The sequence below is a fragment of the Thermobia domestica genome, chromosome 11 (genome assembly GCF_964235325.1).
Source record: "Thermobia domestica chromosome 11, izTheDome1.hap1.1, whole genome shotgun sequence".
NCBI classification, from domain to species: domain Eukaryota; kingdom Metazoa; phylum Arthropoda; class Insecta; order Zygentoma; family Lepismatidae; genus Thermobia; species Thermobia domestica.
Window position 1 is genome coordinate 18612875 of NC_137464.1, and position 23777 is coordinate 18636651.

Consider the following 23777-nt stretch of genomic DNA (forward strand, 5'->3'; position numbering starts at 1 on the left):
GGTTTAATAGACTAGATAATTTCCTGGTTTATCTTTTTCTGTCAAATTTAGTGTAAAATTATAAAATTCATCTTTGTTATAGAAGGCATCAAGCTACCGATTTGTTTTAAATTTTGTATCTTATCTTGTGTGAGGTATTGTTTTCATTTTTCTCCGACCAAAATAATTTTCCGTACTTTAAAAAAGTTTGATGTTCGTGTAATTTTCTTTAGTTTTCCCTATTTATAGTTATTCTCTCTCTCTCTCTCTCTCTCTCTCTCTCTCTCTCTCTATATATATATATATATATATATATATATATATATATATATATATATATATATATATATATATATATATAATATAGGGTGTTTCAAAACAACACCGACAACGTTTGGGAGCTGATTCCTGACACCAAAATAAGACAAAAAGTATAGACAAACCTGGATGCACAAATTCTTCCTTTCGGAGTTATAGAGTGCCGAAAACATGAAAAAATGAACTCTAAAGGTCAGTAGCTCCAAAACTATTGGACCTACCGTAGTCAGGGCAAGACATCACTTAGAAACTAATATGTGCGCTATCCAAAAATACGCGTTTCAGAATCCTAAGTTACTCACGCAACAATTTTTATAGAGGGAATTCGGCTACGGGCATATAATTTGAAGTACTCAGCAACTACGTCTATAAAAATTGTTACGGAAGTACCGCTGGATTCTGAAACTTGGATATTTCGATAGGGTACATACTAGTTCCTAAGTGAAGTCTTGACCCGACTGTGGTAGGTCCCATAGTTTTGGAACTATGGACCTTTAAAATTCATTTTTTCATGTTTTCGGCAGCCCATAACTCCGAAAGGGAGCATTTATGTACCCAGGTTGGTCTATACCTTTTGTCTTATCTTGATGTCAGGAATCAGCTCCCAAACGTTGTCTGTGCTGGTTTGAAACACCCTGTATATTTATGTGTAGAAACTATTTAACAGAACGCGAACCCGATTCATCTACATGATGTAATTTCTTGATTTCCACAGGATCTCTGCCAGTAGGTCATAACAGTGCGTCTGTTTCAGCAGTGGTGGATTCGGTTGTTGAACTGTTATATCAGCTGTGTACATCCCAAGACGATGGGGCAGAAGATCGTGTAAAAACATTGTTGGAATGGCTTCAGGATACTGCGAGAGCGGCTTTGCAGGTATAGTATAAGAAATGAACTGTGGAAGTAGTAACTGTAACTGAGTAATTTTGTGAACTTTCCATTCTACGAGAGGGTATCCAAAAGAAACTGGAATAGCATTGTAGTGGGCGAAGCTTCTGTAGTATGCATTTATGCTGCTAGGCGTGTGTAGCACAACTCATTGCCAATTCAGTGCCGCCTGTGTTGTCGATCTGACTTGTTGTGTTCATCTGCAGTGTGTGTTTTTGCTAGCGCTCTTGTGTTCTTGTTTCGTTTTTTTTCTGATGGCAAGTTTAAGTGAACAACGTGCAGCTGTGAAATTTTGTTTTCTGTTCTGTAAAAATGCAGCTGAAACTGTTGTAATGTTAAAAACAGCGTACGAAGAGGACGCTATGGGCAAAAGTCAAGTGTACGAGTGATTTGCTCGTTTTAAACATGGCGACATGTCGATTGAGGACAAACCTCGTTCTGGATGTCTATCAACTGCCCGAAATGACGAAAATGTTGAAAAAATTCGAGAGCTTGTGCTTACAGACAGCCGACAGACAATTGATCAACTGTCAGAGATTAGTGGGATAGCTTGGAGCTCGGTTCAGCGAATTTGAACCGAAGATTTGGGCACACACAGCCATCTCTGTTCGCCAGCTTTTGGCTAAGAATAACGTGGTTCCACTGCCCCACGCACCTTATTCGCCTGACTTGGCTCCGTGCGATTTATTTCCACGCATGAAAAGAGGCATGAAAGGGATACCGATTTGACAGCATTGAAAAAAAAAAAAAAAAAACGGAGGAGGAGATGTCAGTCATTTCTCAAAATGACTACAAACAATGTTTCGAACAGTGGAAGCACCGGTGGGACAAACGAATTAGTTGTAATGGAGATTATTTTGAAGGGGATAAGATTGTCTTGTAAAATGTTTGAAAATATAGCTTTTACACAGTAATTTCGGTTTCTTTTGGGTACCCTCTCGTATGTCCCTTAGTTCATTCTGATTTGATGTTTTCATCCAAAATTTGGAGGAGGTTTAAGTGTGTCAAAGAAACCTTAGGTTTTGAGGGATAATGCGGTCTTTAATTAGTGTATTCTCATTCCTATTCGCGAGATTGAAATAGTTAACGTGCATTGATGTCTTTCTTTTTAGATTTTTCAGTTAGATGTTTTATTTTCCTTCGATATTCTTGTTATATTCAACGAACTTAAAATAAATCGTAATTTTTCAATTTTTCGCGTCACTCTTACCGTTCCCGAGATATTGGCGAAAAGAGTTCCGATTTCGGGAGATTAAGGAGCCATATCTCGGGAACCGTCAGTCATAGAGAGATGAAATTGGTGTTGATCAATAGCTAAGAGGATGGTGAACATTTTGGTACCAAATAGTAACGTGTGTCCATTGGCTAACTAGCCACCATTCCCCCAGATATTGGCCAAAAAAGTCCGGATTTCGGGGGATTTTAAGGAACCATGTCTCGGAAACCTTAATTCATAGAAGTGTTATATTTTGCGGATTTTTTCTATTTTGAGCATGTGCCTTCGTAAAACATGTAGTAGAACTCTTTTAGAGAACTCTTAAACAAAACACATGGAAAAAAATAGTATTCAAGGAAATTATAAATGGATAGATATATTAGAAGAATTGTTTAATGAAGTACATAGAACAATTTGGTATAGTAATAAAGTACATAGATCAATTGGTATAAAGCCTGTAGAAGTTAATAAGAAAAATTAATTCTTTTTAAGTTCGTTCTGGCAGTGCTCTTTGGAGCATTCTTAATTGGTTTATTTTTCGTTACTTGTAGCTTTTTTTAGGGACCTTTGTTATTAATTTTTATAGGTTTTTTTTGTTTGTTGTAATCTCTTATTTTGTTGTTCATTTTATTTGAACTACACCTTTTTTCCAGAAATTTGATTTTGAATTCTTAATGTGTAATGTGTGTAGGGCCATTGGCTTTATCATGAGTGGGACAAATAACCTTACTGTTGACGTTTCTATTAAACCATAATCAATCGATCGATCAATGTAACATAATATTTTTGTTGTTGGAAGCTATGTGCTCTCAACATTACTTTATATAATTAGCTTTCAAACATTTATTAGACCCCTAGTTCATAAAATTGTTTCACGCATACCAATAAATGGAAATACTTAGTGCAATTGAAATGTTTTAATAGACTTTATATTTGTTCATTCTAATTTTCGGTATTTTATAAATTAATGTTTGAACTGTTGATGAGTTTAAATGGTCATCATTTCCATTGCAGTTCGCAAATGACCAGACTAGGTCAAGTGAGATTCATACCATGTGGTCGCCTGTATCAGCCTATGTGCATAGTATTGCATCTGTATTATGGGCAGGCCATGAAGCTGGTGCTGCCTATGACTTGTCCAAAATGATTACGCCGGAATTGTTCAAGTAAGAATTTATATTATTATTGTCTCTTACGATGCGTGCTCCAGGTTTTGGAGTATTAGAGTAAATTTTGGAAATGAATTTTTAAATTAGGATTTTTCTTCTAACATTACACATCATCAGGAATAATGAAAGGGTGTATTAGAGAATTTTTGTTACCTCAGCTCTCTGCGCTCCCCATATTAAACTGAGACAAGTGAATAATAAATGTGTACTTTGTCAAGCAATAAAAAGCCTTACATGCCAAATGTCATGTCCGTATTCCAGAAGTTTAGTAAGATTTCCGTCTTATAAATAATAATAATAATAATAATAATAATGATAGTATAAGTGAAGTTTTCGTGCCTCTATGCAGGGTAGGCTATAAGCTACTTTGCAAAAATGCATTTACAGTGAAAATTATCAGCAGTGAAACGCTGGAATTATTACAAGTTGTATTATTTCAGAACATTAGTTGCGTTCCTAAATCAAGTGTTCAAAGTGTCTTCTATCATTTTCAATGCAAAAGCTGCGCTGCAGTCATAAGATTTTTTTCTGTAGCAACACATTTAGGCCTACCTGGTTTAAAAGATCCGTTACAGACTCAGCATGTTCGAATCTTTTATTCAATTTATTACAGATTGTTTGACGAGATTGATTGTGTACTAGTGTTTGGAATACGCTGCACAAATAACTCAGTAACATGTTGACAATTGTTGTCATGTAACAACTACTTTCGACATACCAACACGCGTTCATATTTGATAACTTTCTGTTCAGTGTAAACTAACATAATTACAAATGTAGCAAGGTTTAAATCACTTCTTACAACGTATTAGTCGCGAACCACTTATTATTCATAAAACATGTATTGTCACGAATCACATCATAACGTTATTGTTTATGCCAGTCAGCTAGTGCTGCTGTAGTTAATCGAGAACTGTTTAACTTCTAGTGTCAATCGACTTAAGGCCTACATTGTGTATCAAACTGTAACAGTTCATTTGTTCGCATGACATTGTTCATACTACGGCCTCAAAATTTGCATAGCTTAGTGTTGCTTGTTCTAAAGTACAAAGATTGTTCGCATTAGTTTGTATATACTAATTCGATGTTATATTTTCTGCTGTGCTACCATATTCTAAAGGTGTACGGACTACTTAAGAGTTCCTATGTTTTCTTGTATTTACCTTTTAAGCTCGATAGGCAAGTCAGTACGATGATTATTATTGATTATTTAGCGCTAGAGAATTATAGCTATGGAATGCAAATGGCGGTATGTAAACAAGAAAAATTCAGATATTTCAGCACATAGATAAGTTTAATTGATGTCAAAAGTACACTACTTATCAAGAACTACATATAGCTAGACAATTATCGTACACTCATAGTTTGAAAATCTTTACAATAAGTTTGATATACAAACATGAAATAGCATACTTAAAACCTTTGTGCTTTATATTGCGTGCTGGACCATATGTAAATCCTTATATGTGTAAGGTATTTTAGTTTGCAAATAGGAACTTAGTATGTTTTGGAACGTCTATCTACTTTAATTATACTCACATTTGTATGTTTCATTTTGTATTACAAACGTTACTTTAGCAAATCTCCTTGATAACGTTATTTTTCCTTCATGCAAAAAAGTGGACTACATATATGCATTTGTAATTGGCATATGTTTTTAAAAAATGCGTTCCCACTTCTCTTTGAGGACTGTGTTTTTGTTCGTAAATGATATTGAGCTTAGAGTGATTGGTGATCAACTTTTTATACTAGAGCGTAGCTACTATACGCTATTTCTAATTCTGTTACTTTCTTTCAGCATTCTTTACAATTGGACATTAATTTTACCAGCAGAGTTACCTTTGAAGAAGGCCATTGATCATGTATTGTGCTCAATGTGTTACATCAATCCTATATTATTTCCTTCGTTACTACAGCGGATGGGTATTTTAATTCCAAATGTGTGCACAGGAAGAAACGCATCGGTATCTGATGATAGGTATGTTTGCTAGATGCGCATTAATCTTTACCTTGTCTTTACCCTTTTTTATTATTTTGTGCATAATGACTTTTATGTCTAAAAATAGTGGTATTTCGTTGATTAACTCAAGAATGACAAATTTTCAAAGAAAATTTGTTCTAAGCAGATGAGTGCATTATGTCTAAGAACAAGAATATGAAACAAAGCTAGAAAACTGGAAAGTCAAGGAATTTGCGAAGACAGAGAAAACTTAGGAAATTCTTTAAAGAGTCAGGGACTTGGACAGGGTGTCTATTGGTCACGAAAGTCACGAAAAAGTCACGAAATCAGAAAATGCTCATGAAAGTCACGAAATTTAGCTTTGGGGTCACGATTTTTTTTAACTATACAAATGTAAGTACAGATTGGAAAACTTCTGTTCTATAAAACGTCAAAATTCACCACCAAAAATGTCTATGGTCGGGTTTAGACGCTACCAAATCGCAAGCAAAGTAAGTTTCCATCGCATGGATGAAAATTCGGCCTAATTCTCACCCAAATTCGCTCTTGAAAATGTTAGGAAATTTTATAGTTTGGTAAAGGTCACGAAATTTCATTTTAGAATTTTAGTAGACACCCTGTTGGAAGAAATTGTGATCAATTTTTGGCTCTAAATTACTTTTTACCACAAGCATACAAAATATTTCAGTGAACTTTATTCTTTAATGTAATTTTGCTTTGCTACAAAAGACTAAAAAAATACAAGAAGATTAAAAAGAGATATTTTGATTTTTATGAACTACACAATTTGTCATCAGAAATAATGCAGGTGTTTCTTCGACTTAATTGTCGCCAGCCGGACTAATAAGAAAACAGTGACGCCTTTAATAATGAGAAAGCCAGATAACCAAACACTTCATTCAGAATTTTCAAATATGTTTTATTTACGAACTGTTTTCTTATACGCACCTACAACAATTTTATTCCATTTTACATTAAACGTAAAGTATTCATATAATCACTTTATTACTGCTGTGAATCATATTACACTAAAATAATTAATTGACTCTACTAATTACATTCCTATACTTTTATCATTCTACTAATTTCATATTTCTACACAAAAAAGATTAAATTTTTTCTTTTCCGTAATTAAGTCATCTGTGTTTGTGTTACATTTTCCATTTAGGAAGTGAGTAAAAACAATTGTATCTCGAATAGTCTTTACTTATTATCATTATATTGCAAGCAATGATAATGATTAGAAGTAATGTAAGTATAAAGCTAATAGTCACCGCAAGAAACAAACCTCATCACTAGAAAGTACTTTCCAAGAACATAGTCTTCATCGTCAGCCTAGGCACACTTCAAAAAGGATTTAAACCATAAAAAGAACTTTAAAAATGTGCGATGTAAAAATCATCTTGTCACTAGAGTAAGACATACGTTAATTCACTTGTCACTGTTCACTGTTGTTTACTGGCGTTTCTTCTTTCATTATCTTCCAGACGGCGAAAATGTGTAGCAAAAACATTGCTCCAAATAGCATTTATGTCACCTTTATCTGAATTGAATGCCGATTTCTCCTTATGAATATAATAAGTTTTTTTTTTTTTTTAATTTTCCGTTCAGCTGCTGTTTTTGGTTTTGCGATCAAACATGAATTAACAATGTTGTGGTTATTTTCTTTGAGATGTGATGCCAATCCTGTTAACTGTTGTAAGCTACGAGATTTGGACGTACGAATGTGCTCAGCGATTCTGGTATAAATATTCCTTTTTGTTTGATCTATATATATTTGGCCACATTGACATTTAACCCTATAGACGCCACTACTTTGTTGGGGATCAGTAAAAAATTATTTAAAATTTGTAATATATTTTTCTATAAGTTTAGGAGGAATTTCGGATACCTTGATGTTATATTTATGCAATGCCTTCTTAATTTTTGCTGAAATATGTAGAACCAGAGAGACACAATCCATTTGTCTTCTTTGGCATTTGTTGTTGGCCGATGGTGGGTGCCGTCAATCTCCTGTTGTACAATCCGCGGCAAAAAACCTGCAACATGAGCATATAAGTATATTGTGAAATGACGAAGTCTTTTGCCTCAAAATAAGTGTGCACGGGAGGAGCCCGAGGTTTATGCTGGCGTGATTTGTTCCACTTAGACGTTATGTTCATTTCCTGTGCTATTAGGCGTAGTTTCACAATAAACTTACATCCTCATGTTGCAGTTTTTTTGCCGCGGATTGTACGTGTTTGTACCACTTCAGCAATAAAGATTTTTGATAGCCATTTTGTTGTCCAATTTTAATTAAATACTAAATTTCTTGGCTGAGGTCACCAGGAAGATCAGAAAGTAGAAGAGCTCTCCTGAAGAAGTTTTTCCAAATATTCAGTTTCTGAAGCCATGAATGAGATGACTTAAAATGAATATACTTGGTACCAGCTTACAAGAGTCATCTGGATTGTCATCACATCTCAAAGAAAATAACCACAACATTGTTAGTTCATGTTTGATCGAAAAAGCAAAAACAGCAACTGAACGGAAAAATAAAGAAGCTTATTACATTCATAAGGAGAAACCGGCACTCAATTCAGATAAAGATGGCATAAATGCCATTTGGAGCAATGTTTTTGTTATTCATTTTCGCCGTCTGGAAGATAATGAAAAAGAAAAAACAATAAACAACAGTGAACAGTGACAAGTAAATTACTATTAACATATGTCTTATTCTAGTGACAAGAAGATTTTTACTTCGTACATTTTTAACATTCTTTTTATGGTTTAAATATTTTTTGAAGTGTGCCTAGGCTGACAATGAAGACGATGTTCTTCGAAAGTACTTCCTAGTGGTGAGGTTTGTTTCTTGCGGTGACTATTAGCCTTTTACTTACATTATTTCTAATCTTTACTTATATTATTTCAGATAAAAATTTCATTGAGCTTGGGTGAAGATGGGAAGGAGTTTAATATGCTAATTGCATTTCCTCTTTGTATGGCTAGGCTTATCCTTTGTGTCAGAAAATAACCACTTCTAGGATCTCCTGATTTGTTTATTCAATTGGATCCGAATTCCTTCAAAAACATTCTGGCTTCTTCACTAAAAGCCCCATTGCTTCCGTGGCAAACGCAATAAAAATGCGATCTTTTTTAAGTTTTGAATACTTAGAATGTTTCCGCATACACGCTGTCTCTGCTGCACTTCTCGCTTCCTCACTAGTTGATGTTAAGTAAGATGGGGCAAAGCTATTTACACATATTACATCCCATACTAGACACTGGCCCCTTTTCCAAGGTGTCAAGGTAATTCCATTTGGCCTATCATTTCGAAAAATTTTTGGTGGCTCTAAAATGTTAGGACAGTCTATACTGGTGAGAGTTTGTTTTATTATTTGATTTATTTCACTATGACGTGAAATTCTCCCACCACCCGCACTTTTAATGCAACTTAATGCGTGTAAGCCTCTCTCATTCATTCGACTTTGACACGCATATGTGAATTCATGGCAAATAATAAGTCCTAGGCGTAACGCTACACATATCTGAAAAATATTAGTATCTAAAAATGTTCCATGTTTTTTGAGGATGTGGCTTGCAACCATGCTCCAGACTCTTTTTGTCGTAGTACTTTGAGGCGAGCTGAATCAACATCATTGTGGGAAATTACCTCGTTTTCAGCTATCTCATTGATTACAATTTCATCCCATTTCCTTTGCAACTGGAATTGTGTTGTAAATACCTCTCCATATCTCTAATACCTCTGTCAGATGAGGAATCTTCACTTCGTCAACTGGAATAGTAAGAACTTTGGAGGTGAGTGGCAACACCGCATAAGAAGAAGACAGAAATGCAGAGAGGCTTAAATGTGAAACTTTTCGTACTCCTAAAGCTCCTAAACGAATGGGTAAGCTTGCTTGTGCCCATTAAGTTTCATTTAACTTATAATTGAGTATTGATTGCAAACACATTTTCAAAATTTCATCTAGTCGAAAAATTTTAGTTGGCCTGAACCATGTTGGAACGGATGTAAAAAAATAAGTTAATTTAGGAATACCCAAACAATTTTTTAAAGGAAAAAAAGCTATATGATTCGAATTTTTTTCAACCTCTCGGTTTTTTCAAAACTGTTTAGGTGATCCTCCAAACAATTATCAGATCCATCTTTGTGTAGTGGTGCTCCCAATAATGATATCTCATGAGTTGGTATTGTTCGTATTCCAGGTAGCAAAGCTTGAAATTGAGCTTTAATAATGGGATCTGGTGATCCCGACGTAAAAAATAGCTCACATTTTAATGGATTTATTTGTAATCGTATTTTACTTGATTCCATAAGCAAAACATTTAAGTTGCCTATGACTGTCTGTGGTGGTCCACCTAAAGTACCATCATCAAGGTAAAACACATTTAGTTCTGAACAAAATTAATTGGAGATGTTGATTTCAGATTATGAGAATCAGGGTTATGAGAGAGAGAGAGAAAAAAGGTTTTTTTAAAAAGAAAATAGCCCAGTAAGTTTTATTGGGTAGAATTGGCTTTCATTGGGCAAAATTGAATTTTATTAAATCTTGCACGCATTTCGAACTTGGCACTCGCTTATATTCCGATTTGTAAAAAGCAAGAAGTAGACAATTTTGTAGAATAACAAAGAGGTGAGTATTTCTGTGTAATATAGAATAGATATAAAATCCCTCATTACACTCAGGATTCAAGGATGAGCCGCCATGACTGGAGATTTTTTTAACTTCCCTCAAAACATGTTAGGCAAATACTACGATAGTACCTCAAGTCAGGAGCCAGATTTCAAAGAATACGTATTAAGTAAACACATAGGACCAAGAACAACTGTCCTGTTCTAGGATTAACATTGGTCCCTTTTTGTCGTTACATAGATGGTGTTCCAGTAGTAATACTTGACTAAATCACTCATCATCGCTGACGCATGACAGTTGTGGTTAACGGTAGTGAGTGTGAGCGGAAGTTGTGTACGGTACATGCCGGGGGATGTTGTGTGATGATGTGTGTGTATGTGTTTTCATAACTGATTGAGGAACATTCTGGCACCCTTTAGCATCTGATATGCCCTCCAGAATTCTTAGTTCTCAATTAAATTGAAACTATGGGAATGTCTGCAGCAGCAGATGAAACAGATCAGAAATGTCCGTAGTTTGATGAAACTAGGCGGTCTGTGTGCGTGTATATATATATATATATATATATATATATAATATACACATTTCTTCCTGTCTTTCTTTGTCAATGTGAAAAAATATGCTGATAATGGCAAAACGTAATATATATGAAGAGTGAGGAAAAAAACAAAGTATGTCCATGTGTGTGCTTTAACGATTGCTTTGGCCTATCTCTTGGTGACTCTTGGTACTATTTCACTGTGTACAATAACGAATGGACAATAACCTTTTAACTTTATTAAGTAAACGTTCGTGTAGTTCAACCCTATTAATTTTGTACACGGTTTTCAATATTAAAAAGCCGTTTTCTCGGAAATGTAGTTTTGTGACATTCCTTCTTTTTTCTCCTTACCCTTCTTATGCTTTCCGTCACTTTTTAAATTTTAGTTAATAATTTTTTAAAAAAAAAACTAACATGTAAACAATTTAGAAAATGAGGCTAAATATATCTACAAAATGATGTTAAACGAACTAAGAACATTTTTTAGGTATTTTCTTATAAACTAGAAATTTGGGTGTGCAGTTTGACTAAAATCTGTGCTATATGAAGCTTCTTGAAAGCAACAGATAGTTCAATTTATAGTATTTTGTAAGTAATAAGTGACGTATTTTTTCAAATTATTATATTTTTAGTTGTTACTGAATTACTTGGAGAAAAGTAAGAGAAAGTAGACGTAAGCGTAGTGAAGCCTTAAAAAATGAGTCCCAGTTGGGTTTTCCAGACAAATAAGGAAGATCCTGTATACAGTGAGATGAAGGGAATAATAACACTAAGAGTAGCGTAGAAATTAGGCTTTTTCGAAACTGTGAAGCTATAAGATCTAAATTAAGTAGGCATAGGAATTCTCGATATGTTCTTAAATATTATATCGGAAACAAACTATGGAAGGAAGATGTTAATATCAAAGTATACCGCCACTGTTACACCTTCACAAGCATCTGATCATGACATGCTGTAGATATTCTCTGCATTCTTTTAGCTGTCACTTCTGTGGTCTTGTTTATGGTATTTTGTTGCCTTTGCTACTCGAACAAGTCCCGAAAGTAAACAGAATGCTGTGGTAGAAACGGTAGAAACTGAGAGCCAAACCTGGTAAGTTCCGAGTACATTAATCCAAAAGCCTTCCTGCTTACAAACAATAAATTGTTATATCTTTTCATAGATATGAGGAACAAAAACAACCAATACTTTCAACACCAGATCCTATATTGATATTATATCCTGTATTGGTGTATTGTATGTTATATCCTGTATTTGCTTTCTTATTTATTTTACGTTGCATTTACAGGAAAGATCACGATTTAGACAAGCTGAGCGCTTCAATTAGCGACGACTCCAAGGAGAAAGTGATTGGTAACGAAGCGCCTGGAGAATGGTATAATCACTTGCTAATTCAAGATTTTCATAAAATGTGCCTAACAGAGGGACAGCTTATGACCGTGGCTGTAGCTTGCCAATCACCTCCTGCAATTTGTCAACTCCTGGATTCCGGACTTCCTGCAGTCCTTGCTCAAGGAGTTCTAGGCAAGTATTTAAAATATTAATACTTCATTGAAGAATGTTTTATTAATTCTTTGCGGCTAGGAATTATTTTGCTTTCTTAATCATATATTGTCTGAAGTGCTAATATTTCTTGAGAATGGTAATACGTAAAAAAGACAAACAAACAGTCGGTAGAGATGAATATTCAAGTAAAATATATATGTAATGTACAAACTGGGAAAAATTTGATTTATTTGCTAAAGTTAGTTTAGCATTATTATCTTGGAATTATAAATAAGTTAAGATGCAAAGAAAGTTAACAAAATTATTCTGCAGTTTTAGAAGTGACTTCCTTGATCTAAAGAGCAGCTAAATAGCGTTTCCGCCTTTCGTTTACGAGACCTGCTTCAGCTGCTAGTGATGCATGTGGTTCAAAATCCCACGTTAAATTGTGGGTCTGCATCTTATGTAGCTTTGTCACTGTACTCGAAAAAAGAAATCAAGGTGTTAAACACGAAGAGTTGGCTCACTTTGAAGTCCCAGCTTTCGTCAGTTGATTGCGGACACACTGTATGAGAGGATAACTTGTTTCCGTAACTGTCGCATACTGTAGTGAGGCAAATGTAATGCTTTATGGAAGTTAATGGTGTCAGCTGCAGGTATATTGGTTAAAGAAAAGTTTTTGGGAACGGTACATATGTGTATTTTATGATGTGACAGTGATTGGTAAAATATGACTCTGAGGGATCAATATCAGCAGGTACCCAATGGCTAAGGCCATCCATTGCTGTAAGAACACTGACCTCACATATCAAGACAAAAACATAATATTTACACGACAACTGGTAATTCCCACGAGGAAATCACCTGTCATGCACAACATACAGTTTATCACAGTTAGTCGTTTCACTACTCAAGATTTAAACCTGAAGGAACGTCACAATGCGAAGGGTCATAAGCTAGCTCCCAGGTATGCTCAGGAGAGCTATACACAAACATACAATAGGTCTACCTCGATGACATCTTTCCGAGTTCGTCCCTGAATGTCAATTTTTTCATTGGGCTTCTTAGTAGTAGGAGGCAGTTATGAGTTTATCAGAGGCAGTTTGCGATTATTTGCAAATTTGCATTTACACACTCACACATTAATTTAATCTATTTATTTTTATTACTTGGAGAATGTAGTACTACTTTTAAAATACTTTTCAGAGAGAGTAATTTTTCTTTACATGGTTTCCGACGCGCAGTTACGATCTGTGGATCCCCTTCGTTCTTCTGTATAGTGGGAATCGCACTTTCTCAGATTTGAGCACGAGCACTAATGGTTCTGAATATGTGAGCGGGAAAGAAACAAGAGGGGAACGCGCACGTTTCAATGTAAGCTATTTGCATTTGTATGAACGCTCGCGCACATGCAGTGTTGTCATATTGAAGAAGTGTAAGATCCACCCACCAGGCTTTCTGCCATCAGTTTTGCTAAGTGTAGGTGGGAATTTCTGGCCAAGCCGGAAATTTTGTATTGATGTGAAATCTGAAGTAGTACATTTAAAATGCGTGTGTAGAGTTCAGAATCTCTTTTAACACCTTGGTTATATAGTACGTGGGCCAACAGCTTAACCAAAGGCGCTGGGTTTTGGAAGTCAGGAGAGTTCTCTCATAGTTCACAACAGGAAAATCTTGGGGTATGGTATACCACTCAGACTTACCTGGAAATTTTTAAAAATAAGCACTCTTAAAAGTGCAGTTTTATGTATGTTTGTAAGAAAACTACTATTTTCTTTTCGTGTTTTCCTTCTTTAACTTTTTTTTTTTTTTTTTTTTTTTTTTAACAATGAAAAATACGTATTCTTGAGCGGGAATATGGGGCATAACTAGGAAAGCTCTGGGGTTCTAAGACTCGAATCCCTGATCTAAATTTTTGTCAGGCCATTCTCAATGCCGATCGTTTTTAATATACAAAGGCTGAAAACTTATATCTGAAAACAACACTAATGAACGCTTCTTCAGTTTGTCACTTTAAAAATCTTCAGCGGCTCAATTCCAGAAGAGTGCCCAAACTTCATAAACAGACTTCTCCGCTCTATGAAAATATCAAGCCCTAAGAGATGCGGTTAAATATAAGATTGTTTTTATCTTCTTTTTTTTTTTTTTTTTTTTTTTTTCGTCTTATTTCTTCTTTGCTTTCCCCTTTTTTTAAAATTTTGTATCATTTGCGTGTAGATGCTGAGCTTCTCCACAAAAATTCTGGAGTGCTCAAGTAGCGGAGTGCCCCCGTAGTCTTACACCCCTGAGCTTAACTTTTGAAATCCGATTCACATGAGCTCTCGCCGAGAACCGAACCTTGTCTCGTGCCCGAAGACGCATAAGCTAACCATTTTGAATTAGATTTGTGAGATCAGTTTCTGTTCCGTGGTCACTTGAAGGCTTGCGTGGTGAATTTTTGATTATTTTCCTTGCTGACATTGAAGTTCGTACCAAAATGAATATGAATGGTGTTCAGGAGCTTGGAAAAACGTAAATTTGTATCTTTTTAACTCTTGAAGAAAAAATGAAAATTAAAAATGATGACGGTCCAAAGCCGCTCAGATTTTATTCAAGTTAGTAAATGTAAAGGCAGGGGAATTACAAGAAAGTTCAGTATTTCTGTGTATGATAATTATGATTGGACTTTACCGCAAGCCGGCCCTGCAATCCATCCCAAGTTAACATAAGTGCTGCTTACGTGCAGACTGAAGTCATGGCACTCGTATACGCCACTCATATCCCGCATTTGTATGGCTGTGATATCCAAGAAGTAGGAATATGCACAAAACATCTAGTCAACGCCGCTCGGAGTTCAGTGACATACTTTTGATGGGACTGGTTTGTCTTGTCATCGTTTTTCGACCATTCCTGCGAAATTCCCAGGTATCTCCCCAGTTGACTTCTGTCGCATATTAATTGATCTCTGGGAAAGCCTGTCAAGAAATTTGATCTACAGTTACACTTCTCCACCTTCGTCGAGCACTGTACAGTGAAATTGTGTTACAGAGCGATAACTAAGACTCGTGGGTACCACATCGAGCATAACCGCTGATGGGTGAGGAACCTGTCGTGAACAGATGTGTGCGCAAAGTGGCCGTCTTAGGAGAATAACTTACTGTAGAAGAGGCCAAGCCATTCACAAACGTAGTAATTGCTTTAATGGGGTATCAGTTTCTTCCTACAGTGTGATTACTGTAGTTTGTATGAACGTTCTTCGCGCAATAACAGAACATTTACAGATATGTCTTCTCAGATGAATTGCTATGTTATGATGGAACTTACTAATAAAATATTATCTTGTAAAGGCATTACTTTACATTATCTTTTTTTCTTCAGATTTCCATAGTTACTTCGACCTCTAATTTTGTGTAGTTCTAGGGTTCATTGTCAGTAAAATTACGAATAGCCTTGAAAAAAATCTTTGTAACATTTCACAATTAAATTCTTCAGACTTAAGGAGATGGAAGGCTAATAAACATGAATGATTATGTATGGTCTGGTGGAATAAGAATGTGGGAAGAAAGAGGAGAACCCACAGACGCAATATTGCCACTTTCATGTCGTCACATATCCTGGGATCGAACCAGAAATCATCTCTTTCATCAAAGACAAAATACGACTAAGCTACCCTTCCGCACCCGTCCTCAAACGAATAATTTTGTAGTTTTCTGTATATTAGTACGTATTATTATTATTTTAAAGCATTTGAATTATTAAAGCTGGGTATTATGTGAGAAGTTGAGCATCGACCTCAAAAGGAAAGTGCTGTATAGAGTCGAGGAATACATTGAATGTTGTAGTTAGCGTAACAGTAAGCTGCAGATTTTGATTTGATCCCCGGTTCAGTTGTACCTTTTCTGCACTCAGTTTTATTTTATTTTATGTTATTTTTCAACAGACTTCTGTACTAGTGAGAAGGTGCATACAAATCGGAAGAAGGAAAGCTACAGCAAGATTGCATCAAGGAAACGAGTTCTATCATTTGCATCATCTAAGTTCTCAGGCATTGCAAGACTGACAGATGCTGACAAAGCAAATGAAACGCAGAGCACCAGTGTAGCTGCGCAAAGTACTTCACAAGGTAAAAATAGTTTTCATGAACAGTTCCTTACCAAGATGTGTAGATATTTATTACAAAGGGTACACTGTTTCAATTTTCAGATCGTTGGAGCTGCTTATTAATTTTTTATGGTCCAATGTATTCGAATGGTGAGTACTTCTGTAGGAAGTACATGTGGTCCTAATAGAAGCAGAGAATCTTTGGATTGAACTATCGTTAGACGGTTGGAAGATATTTGATTTGAGTAGCAAGAATGCCGGAAATAAGCTATGGTGGATTTTATTTAAATAAATGCGAGATCTTAGTGTTTGTTGTAGTGCCATAGGGTTACGTTCTTTTAGCTTTTCTTATTAATGCTTCTATTTAAGAAGGTATTTGGTATTTATTTTAAATGAATCATGTTAATTTGTTGGAGAATTTTTATAAAACTGACGATAGGCAAAATTTACTATGTCGTTTAAGGTTGCAATTAATATATTTCACAAAGCACTGTTGCCGTGAAGATCCCATGTAATAATCTCGTATTCTTCATTAAATTTTGTTCAGAAGTAATTCATAAATCATTACCATTGTTGTGTTCATTTTGAGTATTTTAATTTGAAAAGGCTTCTGGTTTTACAGTTCCAAGGAGGAAGTAAATTGCTTATTGTATTATTAAGAATGATTCGAAAGTGTGTGTATATCCATAATAAAATATTCCTTTTCGCAGATGGATTGCCCGTTCTCACAGTTGAAACCATGGCAGTAGTTCTCAATTTCTTTGCCGAAATTTGTTGTGAGGGCAGAATACGTGATTGGCTTGGATCTCCAGAAGGCTTCAGATTTTGGTTGCCTCTTTTGTCTTTGCTTTGCACCCCACAGCCGAATTCCTTGGACGGAAAGGAGGGCACAAGCCAAAGCAGGTAATGAAAAATAAAATTATGTTCGTTGAAAAAAAAAAAAAAAAAATACCCACGTACAGTTTGATTAATTAACTGAGTAATAATTGTAGTGGACCAAGATGTATACAGCTATAAGTCAATTGAAATTCAGACTTCGATAAGAGTCACATTTATCGGGTGGAGAAACTGGTATTGTTTGGACATGTTATCAAAATAATTTTGGAGTGTTACTCCTCTGTTAGTAGCACTGTTGCTCTGATAGACTGATGTAATAAGGAAATTAAATAACTCTATTATCATATATTATGTTATTGTAATTCTAATTCTTTTTTTTTTTTTTTTTTTTTTTTTTTTTATTAATTGTAGGTGTGAAGTAAACAGTGAAGAATATTCCGAACTAGAAACCGCAACCATTAAGTTTTTCTCTCGTTGTTGTTGGTGCCACCCAACAAACCAGCAGCTTTTGTCTACAGTGTTGTGTGAAGTAATCCGGCTGCAGAAAGTTGTTCATCAAAGTAAGTAGAATATTAGCCATACAAGTGTCAAATGAAAAATTTAAAAACATAGAATCTGTAATTTTTAACCTAAGTGACGTTTTAGATTCTAAATTTGAACGTACAAAGAACTTCATTGTGGCCTAGTGATTAGCATTCTTGTCATTGGTGCGGGAGCTCATGTGATTTTTTATATTACAGATAGGTGAATTCTTCTCAGCTATGTGCAATATACGTGTATATAAATGGAACTAAATTTTGTAACAAAAGAAATACTGACCAAAGCTTCAACACTGTATTTTAAACTATAATGTGTTAGAGTTTCGGATATCTACCACATCCTTCATCAGACACTATATATATAGAACGTAAAACAACATAAAGATGACGTGCGGCGGAAGAAAGATACCAATGCGATATACAAACATGTTAATGAGACTAATTAGGAAATTAACGGATAAGACTGAAGTATTGGAGATAGAGAAGAGAATGATAATAAGGAAATGGAAAGAAGCAGATTGAATAAAGAAAGTAGGAAGAGATAAGCTGATGAACTGGACAGAAGGTTTACCTATTAATGCCGAATTATGGCAGGTAATTTTGGATAGCATAGACAGAAAGATGAAAAAGGCCCTTACAAGGACCAAAAATAGCGGCACGTGATCGGTTGAAAAATGGACACGGGGACCTACAGGATTCGCTGAAGGCTTCAGCCAATAGAATTTAGACTTTTTCATAAGAATGACTATATGTCTCTATCTTTATTTATGGTTTATAGTGTCTGTATATAGTGTATGATAAAGGATATGGTAGTGTTATTTAACTAAATTTGGTAAGTACAGTAGATTGCACAAATTTCGTCTTTACTTGTAACGATATCTCGTACTGCTATTTTATTTAAATAATTGAAGGGGGTGGATTCCAAAAGAGCCTAAGTCAATTTTTGTCAATTTTGAGATATTGGTTTTATTAAGTTCCATTTCAGCATCTCCGTATATTAAACTGAGATTCATGCCAAAACTCCATAAATCAAATTAATTGTAGGCAAAAGAAAACAGTGTTGTTTTCCAAAATGTCCTTAGTCAACAGTATTCTCTATAGTTATTTTCTGATTCATGGCTAAAAACGCTTATATAACTTGTTATAGATGATAATTTCACCATTATCTTACGAAAAGTAGGTAATTACAATTTTCTTTTATGTAGATTACTTTTCTTTGACAGAAATAGGATGATGGAAACACACACAAAAATTCGTCTCCTGAAAAACTGACTTTTTTTAACAGGATCTTTTAGAATTGAGCTCTTCATATTATATTTGTTACATTACAGGACATCATGCTTGGTAGCAGTGCATTCATTGTTTATTTAGTAAGCTGAATAAGCAAAGTTTATAATTGGGTCATTCCAAGTCACATCATCCCTGGATATACATCCTACCACCTCAAATTTTTATGATACTTGGTATATAGCATCTAAAAGGAAATTTAGGAACCCGTATTTATTATTTTTCTCATTACTTCTGGTTCATTTTGTACTTCCGAAAGATTACTATGTTAGAAACTTCTGTAAACAAATGTGGTGAAAGAACAGAATGATACGTTTTACTTAAGTTGAGTGCAATACAAGGCTGTGATTAAAACAAAAGTATTGAAATTCGCCGTAGTTATTAGAAATTTAATGAGAATTTCGAAAATGCGATATAAAACGAAATGAATGGATTGCTAATTCGTAAAATATCTACCCAAAGTAGTGGTAGTCGATTTTGAAAACATACATGCGTTCATTTACCAAAGTCGCTTTGTCATTTTTGGATCAAGAGTAGAATATTCAGGTATCATTTAAAAGAGCACACGGCTTTCTATTAGAGGGTTAAAAATTCGCTGTTAATCTATAGAGGACATCATTAGTCAAAATTTAGGATATCGTTATTTCTTCTGTTTCGAAGGAATTTTCGGCCATTCCGGGCTCAGCATTATACATCAATCACTTTCATGACAGAATGTGTCAGAAATTGCGCCGGATTCGTGTCCAAAACTGACCACAGATGTTTGTCTCAAGATTGCGCAGGCCTGGAAATGTGTTCAACTCCATCCCGATGTTCCTTAAACCACGCCGCAACAGTTTCAGCTGTGTGAATAGGTGCGTATTCATCCTGGAACATGGCGTCATAGCCTGCAATTATAACATCTGAGTCATAGCATTCACATCGTCCCCTAAAATGACAACATAATTGTAGACAGTGATGCAGTAGGTAAATGTTGGCACGGAACCTAGTGAAAACCAGGATATTGCAGCCCACAGCATCACAGAGCCGCTGCCATTTTCTCGGGAGTCCGCCACATATAAACACAACCCATGGTTTGAAATACAGTGAACGATGATCCATTCGACCATATCAAATGTTTCCAGTCCAGCGGTCCATATTCCATGTTCGCGGCACCATTGACTTCGTGCTAAAGGATTGTGGTCTCTTATCAGCAGTTTCGCTCGTGCAACGCAACCACACACACACACACACACACACACACAATGTGTGTGTATATATATATAACAATTTTGAGTCTGCTTTAATGCTGAACAAGATTATTCACCGATTTTTTCCGTTCTCTATTCCTTTTCCTCGATGTAGTTGAGCCGTGAGTTTTGTAGACTATTATCACCTTGGACAATGTCCCTTGCTGTACACCCAACGCACTTGTCACTTCCGTCACGCTCTCACCGCATAACCGAGCACCAATGATTTGCCCTCTTTCGAAACTAGTGTGTTCTCCCATTTTACACTTATCACCGTGTACTCAGTTAACTCCATGAGCTCTGAACACGTAGTATAGAGTTTGTCCTAACACAGCATCACCCGATGCTGCTGTCGCCACCCGACTGCTGCCAACCCATACATCTGACCGGTTTCCAATACACTGATAAGTATCTGTTTACGGAAATAGTGTCATATGGGCTATGAAATAATAGTAGAAATTTCCCTAGAATCCATTTATGTAATCATATTTTATGTATCTGATATTTACGGGTACTGATACTCAACAGCGCAGCATTGGTGTCCAAATATTTTACAGGATTTATTTATGTGCACAGTTATAGTATATGGTGTTTCCTCGTGCCTTAGTGTATGCGTCTTTGGTGCAGGAGACTTGGGTTCGATTTCCAGTTCAAGCTGTATGTGTACGTTCACATAGTCTTTGTGCTCTAAACTTAAAAAAAAAAAAATCCAATCGAATTGGAAGCGTCGGCGAAATGTACAGGCTTGCAAAATGAATTGTTGAAGGTTATGTCTATAACGGAGTTTCACACTGTACACTATTGCTATTTGAGCTGGATGAATTGGTGCAGAATGATCCAAATGAAATATGTAAAATTATTATTTTCTATTTAGTTTTAATACAGCTGTATTCTATCCGTCTTTCGTGTTTCTTTTATGAAATATTCTAGGCAATATAGAGCAGGGCGCAAAATTTCGAAGTCAAACGCACTCGTCAATTCAAAAATGATGGTCGCCAGTATCTTTCACGCACAAATATGAGATTCCCCCACGGCCTTTGGTCTGATAAAGAAAGAGATTCCATATCCGTTAGTGAAGACTGCACATTCCATGTTTTCTCACTCAGTGACAATTATTTTTGTGCGAAACCGAAACTGCGCAGCCCTGTGAGTTTAGGCAGAAACCATTCCTACTGAACACTAGTCGCCAGCTCTGAATTTTTAGTCGTCAGTGGCGACCTGGCGACCAGAAATTTTGCGCCTTGATATAGAGAAACATTGAATTCTAGTAAGAATCTCTAAAATTACGTACAAGTTACTTGAGAAGTTGGTGTTTGTACATTTTAATGTGACTTAACCGTATTTGCGCGAATATAGGCTGCACTTTTTTCCCATAATTTTGGCTACTATAATCGAGATTTTCCTTTCAGATCGTAAATCGTCAATTTAAAAGTGATATGTACACGTTTATTGTGGGTTGAAATAAATAACATTACAAGTTACTGCAGTTACGTTTGTACACAATCAAAGTCTTAAGAAAGAAAGAAAAAAAAAAGCAGAAAAACATATCTTGTTTACAAAAATTGCCACCTTCATTGGGTACCGGTAACATCTTACACTGGCACTAAAAACACTTGTACACTTAATACTTTTATTAAAAGGAATCTGTATCTTGCTATACAGTATAATAATATATATGTAATAGTTATATAAAGTGACTGTTCTTGAAAAAAGAACTACTTCTTCTTGTTCTCCTCAACCGTATGTTGGTGGGCAACATGGAAATTTTAACTCTTTCCATGTTGTTTTCTAGGGACTGAGTAAAGTGGTGGTATCCCAGGTCCTTCCACCTCGCAGTGGAACAACCATAGAGGACATCCTGTCCCTGCCTGTTTTTGTCCACATCTGAGCCTTGCCGATGTCAATCATCTTCAGCCTGTGTAGTAATGGTAGAGATGCTGCCCACTACCATAATGTCATTCGTCGTCTGGCTCCTACCCCTAAAGACGTGCCCGGCATGGGAAGCCCTCTGATAGCGAAGCTATCTTCGGCATAGCTCTTGGGATCATTAGAGCACGCAAGCTCTCCCCCCCCCCTCCCGCGGCAAGGTGGGGATATTGAGGGAGGGGGAAAAAAGAACAGCAACTTTATTTCGCAAAACTGTGTCAGCTTGTTTGTACCCACCAAAATCAAGCACAATCACTTCCCACCACCTCAGTATTACCAGCGTCTGATTCTTCATCCTCGCTAAACGATCCAGAATGCTGTTTAGAGTCACTATCGCAAAGAAGGTTATCTTCATGAGTCACCCTTAGTTATGCAGGCGTTAAAGAAGGGGAAGAAGAGAGAGATGCATCTCAAAGTACTGTCTAATTGAACTTTCTCGTAAATTTAGTACTGCGGCCTATATTCAAGATTTACTTTTCTCTATAAGCTCGTGTCAAAAGTTAAGTGCGGCCTGTATTCGCGCAAATACGGTATTAACACGGTAACTTAATGTGTGATATTATGTTCTTGTATTTTTGCAGATGTAACATTCTTACATGGAATATCAGGATTTACTCGGCGACTAGTTCTTCAGTTGTTACTAGAAAATGAGAAACATTTCGTGTTCATTAAAGGCAACGTTCCTCTACAGAAAAGTAGTCTTGCAGCACCGACATCTGCACATCATCCAAAGTATGGAGTTGGACATCACCACCAACTTCTATATGTCAGCACACAAATGACGTGTGGAGACATTATTAAACATATATCAGGTAGGTGAATATTTATTAAATGCAAGTACTTTCCACTTACAGTAGAGCTTAATTTTGCAAGTAAAACAATAGATTGCACACATTCCGATAGCTGTAACAAAATTTTGTACTGTTGTCTTCTTCACAGAGATATTCGAAAATGTGCCTGTGTCGCTTTACTGTTTCCTCGTCTATGTAAAAAAAAAATGAATGGGATGAAGTTTCAATTATTCCCATATATGCATAATTACAAAGATTGACCCAAGTAGTGTTCTTTATCTCCGTTTTCTTATATAAATTTCTGTTACTTACTCTTAACCATCACCTTAATCAGAGCGCATACAATGGCGGTATAGAAATTTTAGGGAATACAGAAATAGGAGAAAATTAGTCCAGTAAAACTAGTGAAAAATAGGACTTAACCTAGGACAAATGTGCTTTTTGCTACTGTAACTTAATTTACGTAGCACTTTTCTGTCGTTGAGATTAGGAAATATTTTATATGTACTTGCAATAATAATAAGTAAAGCTCAGTGACATTAATTACATTCGGATTACGCTTGAAATAATACTGTGAATATGGAAAATCAACTTCTGTAATTATATTGACCTTTGCCTCTTCTATATAGTGTTGATATCGACAAATCTCTTACATACTTCAAAAATAAATTTTGCGTCAAATAATTCCCAATTACATTCAAACTTTTTTTCAATTTAATCAATGTTTTTAAACAATTGTTATTTTCTTGTTGATCTTTTCCTGCTAAATTCGAACAAAATAATAACTATGTTTAAACTAATATTCCGAAAGAAGATAACTATAAGTAGTAAAGTCTAAATGAAATAAGAAATTTCGATACATTATTTCGGAAGTCCTTTTATGTAAGTAGATAATTGA

At 35.5% G+C, this 23777-nt stretch overlaps 1 protein-coding gene across 5 annotated transcripts in view; it reads left to right on the forward strand.

Annotated features, from left to right (window-relative positions):
* Bruce (BIR repeat containing ubiquitin-conjugating enzyme) overlaps window positions 1–23777 on the forward strand; it is a 195271-nt gene that overhangs the window by 130043 nt on the left and 41451 nt on the right. For all 5 annotated transcript variants that reach the window (XM_081730148.1, XM_081730149.1, XM_081730150.1 and 2 more), the window contains exons 42-49: window positions 1013–1173; window positions 3416–3567; window positions 5369–5548; window positions 11994–12229; window positions 16110–16292; window positions 16981–17173; window positions 17519–17667; window positions 22670–22900. In XM_081730148.1, coding sequence (XP_081586274.1) covers window positions 1013–1173; window positions 3416–3567; window positions 5369–5548; window positions 11994–12229; window positions 16110–16292; window positions 16981–17173; window positions 17519–17667; window positions 22670–22900 — 1485 coding nt within the window. The remainder of the gene's footprint in view (window positions 1–1012; window positions 1174–3415; window positions 3568–5368; window positions 5549–11993; window positions 12230–16109; window positions 16293–16980; window positions 17174–17518; window positions 17668–22669; window positions 22901–23777) is intronic.